At 35.0% G+C, this 10,121-nt stretch overlaps 1 protein-coding gene across 1 annotated transcript in view; it reads right to left on the bottom strand.

Moving 5' to 3' along the window:
- Positions 1 to 1,151: 1,151 nt before the first annotated feature.
- The window catches only part of LOC106876140 (kinesin-associated protein 3), an 84,566-nt gene continuing 75,596 nt past the window's right edge, over positions 1,152 to 10,121 (bottom strand). The window contains exons 14-16 of the mRNA XM_014924566.2: positions 9,239 to 9,324; positions 7,384 to 7,579; positions 1,152 to 1,291 (exon numbers count right to left, since the gene is read on the bottom strand). Coding sequence (XP_014780052.2) covers positions 1,170 to 1,291; positions 7,384 to 7,579; positions 9,239 to 9,324 — 404 coding nt within the window. The 3' untranslated portion in view covers positions 1,152 to 1,169. The remainder of the gene's footprint in view (positions 1,292 to 7,383; positions 7,580 to 9,238; positions 9,325 to 10,121) is intronic.

Here is a 10,121-nt window from a genome sequence, read left to right as displayed (position 1 = left end):
ATATATATATATATATATATATATATATATATGTATATAGCAATAAGAAAATGGAGGGGATCAAGAGTTGGTATTCATCAACTTTTAGACATTATATTATGTCTATTTATTTATTTTTAAAAATAAACCATTATAACAATATACATACATGTATAACATATTATGCTTTATATATATAATATATAAAAATATAAAAATACCAGTAATTATTCAAATATAAAAATACCAGTAATTATTCAAATATAAAAATACCAATAATTATTAAAATATATACTTCCTATGCTATACGTTATATATTTTAATAATTACTGGTATGTTTATATTTTATATATTATATACGTAAAGCATAATATGTTATACATGTATGTATAGTGTTATTATGGTTTTTTTAAAATAAATAAATAGACATAATATAATGTCTAAAAGTTGATGATAACCACCTCTTGATCCCCTCCATTTTCTGATTGCTGTATAAATTAAGGGTAAAACAACTTTTTACCCTCACCCATTTATTACATTCAGTAGTGTAATTGCCATGCAATGAAAAAACACTTGTGTATAAATAATTGGATATTCTACCAGCAGTATATTGGATAGATATTATCCCTTAGTTGGTTGGATTCACAACCTCTAACTCTCTTGGAATTATATATATATATATATATACATACATAGACATGTGTGTCTGTGTGTCTTTGTGCTTGTCCCCACAATTGCTTGACAACTGGTGTTGCTGTGTTTATGTTTCTCTGGTGGTTGGGCAAAAGAAACTGATAAAGAATCAGGCTTAAAAAAAACCTACTGGGGTTAATTCGTTGGACTAAAATTCATCAGGATGGTGCCCCAGCATGGCCACAGTTTAATGACAAACAAGTAAAGGATAAAGAATACATGTATGTAAGTGTGAATGTTTACATTCTGTGTTTCACACGGGAGAAAACAGCCAAGCTTCAAGCAGTGTTGTTTGATGACAGTTTTCAGTTGACAAATTCTCCTTCAGCTCTGTGCTTGCTTTCTAAAAAGAATGGAATGTAAACTCTTTCACTTGAAAAGCAGGTAAGCAACAGTAAAGGTATCCAGCTGTAAAATCAGTGCCTCAATAAGATGTAACCTATAATCATACTAACATAGGAAAATAGATGCAAATTGAACAAACAGAAAATTAATATTTACCTGACATTATATAAGTTTCCTGAAGGCATCATAAATTCAGGGTTACCATTGTATAAACCATTGTCATCAATGTACTCAGGAGTAAGGTGACCATCCATCATCATCACAGGATCAAAACCTAAAATAACAAAAAGAAAGAAACAAAGTGATTCACTAAATACAAATATGAATAACCTAGAAATTATTTGGAACAGTGTATCTTGAAGAGCAAAAAGGTATTAAATAATAGCATTTAAATATTGGGCTGAAAATCCCCTTTGAAGGCTTACTGTGGGACCTGTTTACAGGAGATGTGAGTTAGTGTCCCATGGGCAGCCTTTGACTTTTTCTATCCAAAAGGGTTTTTTTTTAAACCCAATGTTTACGTGCTATTTATTTAGTTTTATGTTCTTCCATAGTCCACTGCTCCAAATAAGATTTCACATCCTCTTGAATGTTTACTTAATTCTAATAAATTATTATTTTATCAAGGGTATGAAGAAAAGAAAAAAATTTCCCAGTGAAATTTAGACATAAATTTGAACAGTAAACTAAGCTAATGGTAAAATTATGAAACAAGCCTTTTCAAGGGTGTTTTATCAGTATCTTTGAGGGGCTATTATGAGCACAGGCATAATAAAGATGTTTGTTTCTCAATCACATGGTTTTGGGTTCAGTTCTACTGTGTGGTGTCTCGGAGAACTATCTTCTACTATGGTTCCAGGTCAACCAATGCTATGTAAGTGAATTTGATACATGGAAACTGTACAATACCTGTCATATGTCATACAGATGCATACATATGTGTGTTAAGGTTATCTCTACAGAATTTCAATAGAAATTGTAGCCAGCAATGATTTTAAGAAGTTTCATATCCAAGATGCTTAATGTAAACAACAATGAAATCAAAGATGAAAAATGGGTATTGGGCATATATGCTATATTTCAGGAGTTTTTGCTCCCTCATCAGCACCCATCTAATATTTACTTCCTGCATGCATCACATAAAAAAAGCACTAAGCTACAAATAGTAAAGTTTGTTGTCATTTTCCAGTCAACAAATCATCCACTGGTTCTGTGCTTTTGAAGACATGTTGAATAAGAGATCCTTTCCTTGGAAAACAGGTAAAGGTTAGCAACAGTAAAAGCATCTCGGTGTAAAAAAAGTACCCCGATAACATATGTTCATCTAATACATGTTAGCACAGAAAAATGGATGTAAAAAAACAAACAATATTTCAGTTTTGTATAAACTTTTGAGAAATTGAGACAAAACTTAGCTATCTCCATTTGTTTGAACTAATAAAAATAATTTAAAATAGTTAAATGCATAAATAAGTAGATAGTACACAAATGTAATGTGTAATTTACCAGTTAATACATGAAGGTGTCTAGCAGGTAGGATAGAAACAGGGAGTGAAAGGCGGCAGAAAGGGTCAATTTTTTTGGGGGGGATGAAGCAAAATTAATTTACACTTATTATAGATGTTCTGCTGTGCACTGATTACAACACTGAACATTTCTCCAACTCCATCAAACTGGCCAAGAGAGCAGGCTGTTACTGTTTAAGCTATTGGTTATACCTGATTAAGCAAACTTTTGATCACAGACATTCCAGACATGGCTATCTATCTTATTTTAAGGTAAACTGTACCTAGAACTACATAGCTACATCATCTAATTTTCCTTCCTTATTTAAAAAAAAAAAAGATAAATAAAATATAAACAAGAGGATCTGATCTGGGTGAAGTTTGGCTGATTTTCCAAGCAAGTCAAAAGACTACACAGAATTTCCTTCATTTTTTTTTGCTGGAAAAGAGTAAGTTGAGAACAAGAAGAGACTGATTTGATGAAAAATGAACTAAACTTACAGGAAAACTAATGAGTAGTTTGGTGATTCAAGGTGTTGCAATCAAAATCTATCCACATGAGTGAATAACAAAATGGTAAACTAAGGGGCGTAACAAACCCTACGTCTTTTGATAATTTCATTTGTTAATCATTGAAAATATTGAAAACAAATGACTAAAATGGTTCACTTGTTTATCATTGGGTTTAGTAACCTTTCTCATGTTTGAAGGCCACAGTAAATTAAGATAGATCTAATTAGGCCTCATTAAGGCAAATTGTAGTTGAACTGTAGAAGTCTGGGCTCTGCAGGAAAAGCAAGTGCAACATTTTTGTCTCTACTGTTGAATCCATCCTTTTGTGTGGGCGAAGAAACATGGACCCTAACCAATGCCCAAGAGAAACTGTTGGACAGATGATACATGAGGATGTTCTGTGTAGCCCAGGACGTCCCGTAGATGGAAAACGTTGAACACTGTTGATCTCAGTACTGGGAGATCACAGAGATTTGACAAAGAGTACTGAGGCTTGTTGGCCACAATGTGGCATCATCTTGACCCCCATCTTTCAAGATTTGTCCTCTCAGTGCCCATATATGTTAAAGCCACATGTGGTGCTTGGAGGATAACATATATGCAGATGTACTAAGGAAGAACACTGTCTCTTGGGTGGTAGACTTAATCCTTAGGTGCTTTTAGCAGAGGAATCCATGATGATGCAAATATTTGGGTCAAGCCTTTGGTTAGAGGATACCTTGACTCTTTAGCATTCAGATTACTCTGTCAAATGAAATCCTTATTCATTCATATTGTTTTGAATTAGTCATACATCATCTTGGACCCTCAAGATTGCAATGTTTTTGTTTACTTTTAGAATGACAATGTAGAGTAGGTGTGAGAAGCTGGATCCAGCAGGTTTGAACATAAAACAGGTAGAATATTTAAGCCAGATATAGCTGATTTAAATGCTAAAGGATTAAAAGGGTCAAGGTACTGTATTGCCTGACTAAAAGACTTTAAAAACAAAAACGGTTGCTTGACTGAGACATGCTGGCATGTCAACTCAAGAGCTCGAGTGGTCCTACTGGACTAAACTTGATGATGTGGATTAAATAGTCAGAAAAATGTAATTATATTTACTAAGAAAATGTAATTATCGGTAATAAAGTAAGAAATATAAACTTATTTTTATAGATATTTTTGTGACCATTTAAGAACATTACTATGTAATTAACAAAAAAAAAAAAAATCATTATCATCATCATCTAACATCCATGTTCTTTGCTGGTATGGGCTAGACAGTTTAACACAATCTGACGGGCCCAAGGATTGCATCATACTCCAACATCTGCTTTGGCATGGTTTCTATGGCTGGAGGTCCTTCCTACTGCTGGACGTACAATTTTTCATGCAAAGGATCAGACTACATCTTGAAGACCAGACTTTATCCAGAAAACTACTGGTTTAGAACATAGAAATGTAGCAGCTATGAAATGAGTGTTTATTATTTACAAAGTTCAAATTGCTTTTTTTAAAATCAAGGCTGTGAGTGATTACAGGAGATAAGCAATTGTTTATATTGCTGAATAATAATGCTGAGATTAATGACAAATAAGTTGATGAACACTTGTGTAATACATAAAGTAGGACACAGCAATCAATAATAATTGACATGCATAGAGAAAAGATCAATTACTAATTACACTTGCTTGGTTAAATATAAACTGTACTGGGCCTCATAGCTGAAACAACATCACAAACACTGGGTTTCCTCTTAAGAAGCAGAAAATATACTAGTCTACAATGACAGCCAACTCTTTACAATGCCCAAACAAGATCCACAATATAATATTACTCCCACACTGTTGTTATTGCACATAGGTCCACACCAAGATAAAAGTATATCCCACAGAATGATATGGGAGGTGGTTGACCAACATGTTCCAGTGGCTCTGTTCCTTGGATCAAGCTTGTCTTATGCCATCATCACTTGTGATTCCCAGGTTCATGATGCAGTCATCCATCTATCCTCTTTTCATAACTTGTATTGTGTACCCTGACTTCCATACTTTACACTAAATGCTTCATCCAGTCCTATGATTCTCAATGTGGTGCATATGCTCCACTGGCAGGACCTGAGGCATGGAATCCCAAATTTTTCTTTTTTTTCTAGCCATCCATACATACAGGCTTGTCCTTTACAGGTACTGGTGCCACATAAAATGCACTTGTGCCGGTGCTGTGTTAATGCACCCATGTTGGTGGAATGTTAAAAGCACCCAGCACACTCAGTAAAGTGGTTGGCATTAGGAAGGGCATTCAACTGTAGAAACCATGCCAAAACAGACAATTGGAATTTGACCAGCTCCTGTCAAACTGTCCAACCCATGCCAGCATGAAAAACAAACGTTAAATGATGATGATGAATATGGAATTGAGAAAATCGTTTTTTCACAGCAAACATATAACATCTACACTCACTCAGCCCAACCAAATCATCCAAGCATAAGTGTGAAGACAGTTTGCTACAGTATAACACTATTCTAATGTCCTAGTGTGGTTATTTCTTTAAGGAAAGTATTGTTGTTGTTGGCATTCCGTTGCTTACAATGTTGAGGGTTCCAGTTGATCCAATCAATGGAACAGCCTGCTCGCGAAATTAATGCGCAAGTGACTGAGCACTCCACAGACACGTGTACCCTTAACGTAGTTCTCGGGGATATTCAGCGTGACACAGTGTGACAAGGCTGACCCTTTGAAATACAGGTACAACAGAAACAGGAAGTAAGAGTAAGAGAAAGTTGTGGTGAAAGAGTACAGCATGGTTCGCTACCATCCCCTGCCGGAGCCTCGTGGAGCTTTAGGTGTTTTCACTCAATAAACACTCACAATGCCTGGTCTGGGAATCGAAACCGCGATCCTATGACTGAGTCCGCTGCCCTAACTGGGCCATTGCGCCTCCACAAGGAAAGTATATAATTATGAAATATCAAAAATGAAGTTGTTTCTTTCCAAGCACTAGTGAGGCATGCATTTTTCTAGAAAGTTTTCATGACGCCTAGGCAGAAATAGGTTGGGAAACAATGATCTGGTCCTTCCCCCACAGAATGTCATTCTACTGAAATTCCCACTCACCAGGCAATCAAATTGAAGGCTGTTTAACAAGAAGATGAATTATTTTGATCTCCCCCAGACTTACCAATGCTTAGATCTAGCCCTTTCCTGTAGAATAGACCATTAAAAAGACAAAAGAAAAAAACACTCCATCAGGATTCTGTGCACTGAGCATCCACATAGTATGGCAGGTAAGAAAGGTAGAAGTGCGTTGCTGTTTATATTTAGGGATTGTGTTACAGAAACAGAATACAGTTGTTAAACAATTGGTGTACATGTTATGCCAGTGCAGTTTCTTACCAGCCTGTATTTTGAAACAGTTTGTGGTCATCTAGATGTTTGCATAAAACACCTGTTGTGTTGCCCAATCAGAGTTTGCTATAGTATTAATGGCAAAGGAGAGTTACTGTCTGAGAATTGAGGCAGATCTGGCAAAGAAGGTTGCCGTCAGCAAAATTTTCACAGGGAAAGAGAGAGAGAGGAGAGAAAATTGAAAAGAAAGTATACATAAATACAAGTATGATACAAAGTAAAAATGCATTGAATCTTGAGAGAATAATGCAAAATATTGTCACATATCAAACAATGATTTTGATGTTTAGAACAGATATAAGAGGCTTAAGAAAGTAGTTAAAATGTAAAGGACAAGTGGATCCTCAAAAGTTCATAATTAGAAAAAAAAAACACAAATGGGTGTAGGTGCGGCTGTGTGGTAAGAAACTTGCTTCCTAACCACATGGGCTCAGTCCCACTGCGTGGCACCTTGGGCAAGTCTCAGGCTGACCAAAGCCTTGTGAGTGGATTTGGTAGAAGGAAATTGAAAGAAGCCTGTTGTACATGTGTGTGTGTGTTTGCTTCCTACAACCATTTGAGAACCAGTGTTGATCTATTTATGTCTGCATAACTTAGCAGTTCAGTGAAAGAGACACATAGAATAAGTACCAGACTTTACAAAAAAAAAAAAGCAATGGGGTCAATTCATTAAACTAAAAATTCAAGGTGGTGCCTCAATATGGCTGCAGTCTAATGACAAACAAGTCAAAGGTGAAAAAAAATTTAACAAAAATAAAACCAAAAAAAGAAAAAAGATTCAAGAATCTTTTTCAAGCAAACATTTTTTTAAAAATAAATTTTCCTAGAAAAACCTAGGAAAATCAAACTGCTTCAAATCACACTTTAATTCTTTTTCTGCTGAAATCAGATATATCCACACAAAACTTCATAGTTACAGAAACATAAAAAAAAAAGAAAAAATGGAGTTGCTGCTTACCAGTTGTACCATAGAATAGCTCAGGTCTGTCTAAAATATCTGTGTCATGCAAAAATGGGTTGATCCCTTCATCACCATACAAGTATGATTCATTGTTATCCTCCATTTGTCGAGACTCTACCATTTCCAACCAATGAGAGTTATGCCATCGGAATTTCTCTTGTTGGATTTTCTTAGACCACTCTTCATCATATTCCTTCAAGAAGAAGACAATGTTTATGTGTGTAAATATAAGAACATGAAAATGCAAGAGGCAAAGGTTTTGGTAGAATATATTTTTTCTCTGCTATGCAAAATTATAACAACAACAATATTGATTCCAACATAGGCACAACACTTGAATGAGACCTTGTCTTGACATCATGTCATAGTTGTAAATGAGTGTCACTGTCATACAAGCAGTGTTGCTCATTTTCAGTATTCTGCATAAACATTTCTGGCCATGAGAAAATAAAAAATTGCTAGGGAACATGTAAAGATTGGTGACTGGAAGGACATCTGGCCACAGAAAATCTGCCTCAGTAAATGTTGTCTAACCCATGCAAACATGGAAAAGTGGACGTTAAAATGATGATTATGATGATAATGAAGAAATCAGTTGATTAAATCACAATATTTGGCTGGTATTTTATTTTATTGGATCCAGAAACTTGAAAGGCAAAGTTGTTCATGGCTGGATTTGTAACCACAATGTATAGAGCTAAAACAAACACCACAAGGCATTTTGTCAGATGTGCTAACATTTCTACCACATAATTTCCTGTATTTTATTTAATAGTCTGTAAGTGGGGAACAAGTGTTTTCTTTAACCTTGTTAGGCTGTTTTGGACAAGGAAATAGAAATAATAGGATGAGGTGGGGTTCAGTTCCACTGCATAGCAACTTGGGCAAGTGTCTTTTACTATACCTCCAAGCTGACCAAAGCCTTGAGTGGATCTAGGAGACAGAAACTGAAAGAAGTCGGCTGAGTGTGTATATGTGTGTGTGTGTGTGTGTGCCTAAAACCACAAACATAACGTAAATTTTCACTTTGAATTTTTGTGTAAACTGATGTTGCAAGTCGAGTTGGAACAGAAACAATTGTAACGAATCATTAAAGATGTGTTAAAGAATTTCTTTGTCTTATTATTACTTGGGTTATTAAGCAGTCAGTCCACTATGGAGTGGTTGGTGTTAGGAAGGGCATCCAGCCATAAAAACCACGTCAAAACAGACACAGTAGCCTGGGGTAGTCTTCTACCTGGTTGGCTCATGTCAAACTGTCCAACTCATACCAGCATGGAAGACGGACATTAAATGATGATGATTGTGTGTGTGTGTGTGTGTGTGTGTGTGTGTGTGTGTGTGTGTGTATATTATCATTTTTTTGCGTAAGTCCCTAGAGCCTATGTGTGTAATGGTAAATGCATCCGGTACATTCTTCCAAGTGGTTAACATTTGAGCAGAGAGTCAAGAGAGTCCTTAATCTTATCTTGTCAAGGACTTGAAATCTCTTTCACCCTCTCTAGTGCTGGTGCAATGATTAAAATACATCCAAGCCATTCTGTAAAGTGATTTGTGATAGGAAGGACAACAAGACACAGACACCAGGCTTCAGATGAAATATGTGAGTGAGATGTGATCCTCCAACCCATCTAGGTGGACAGTAACTCCAAATAAGATTGAAATGACTCATCTGATCCATGCATAAAATGATGATGATATAAAATAACAGGTATTTTACTAAGCCTCTCCAAAAATCCTGATTATATGGGAAAAAATAAATGAAACACACAGACAGTGTCCTTATCAGAAATATAATCACAAAAAAGTTAATTACCACAGTTCAGAAGGTTAAAAATAATCAGCAACTTACAGCTATGATATCCAATGTGTTATCACAGACTTTGCGAATTTCAGTGTTCTTGTCATTCATTAAATCAATTAAGTAAGCTGGTGCTTCTGTAAATTTCAGTTAAAGAAAGCATACAAGGCAGAATGATGACTGGAAATTACTGTATCATAGCATTTCAAAAACAGAGAGGAATTTCCAATGACTTTCTAGTTAACAAAATCATTAACCTAACCATTGGATACAGAAGCAATATAATGTATATAAAAACAATAATAATGGAAAAGTTTCCAGGGATGCCTTCTGCATGAATTATATAGTTAAGTGGAAGGTATTAAATTTGATATGGTACGCTGAAAATGATTCTTTTTTCTTTTTCTGTATTAAATGAAAATACACCTATCACAAAAAGAAACATCATGAGTGTTAAAGCAAATTCTTATGGAGAAATGGAGAATGGGTGTGACACTTGTTTAAAGGTATCCTAAGGAAATTTTCAGACGTCATTACTTTAAAATTGTGCAATCAGTGAATAAATTATGCAGAAATCCTTTCCTCTCAATTTTTCTAAGATCTGGTTTTTCTAAGATATATGTGTCAGACCAAATTTTGCTGAGAAAACATGTCCAGGGATGTTGCTAATTACCAAAGATCAAATTCATTACCCACCACATGTCTACATCTAATTTTTAAATTTCAGAATTCTCTCTTTAACTTTTCTTACCAACAAATGTCATTAATGCTAATAATTTTTCTTCTCATCATACATTTTTGCTTATTAATTGTTAAGCTGTACTTAATTACTTTCTATAGTGTTACACTCATAACTTACCTGACTTGCTGTTGTTCTAAAGGTTGAGAACATTAACATTTACTAATCTAACTTGAAATTCATCTAATAATGATT

The sequence above is a fragment of the Octopus bimaculoides genome, chromosome 8 (assembly GCF_001194135.2).
Source record: "Octopus bimaculoides isolate UCB-OBI-ISO-001 chromosome 8, ASM119413v2, whole genome shotgun sequence".
NCBI lineage: Eukaryota > Metazoa > Mollusca > Cephalopoda > Octopoda > Octopodidae > Octopus > Octopus bimaculoides.
The sequence above is the reverse complement of the archived record's forward strand: the minus strand, read 5'-3'. Positions and strand labels throughout refer to the sequence as shown.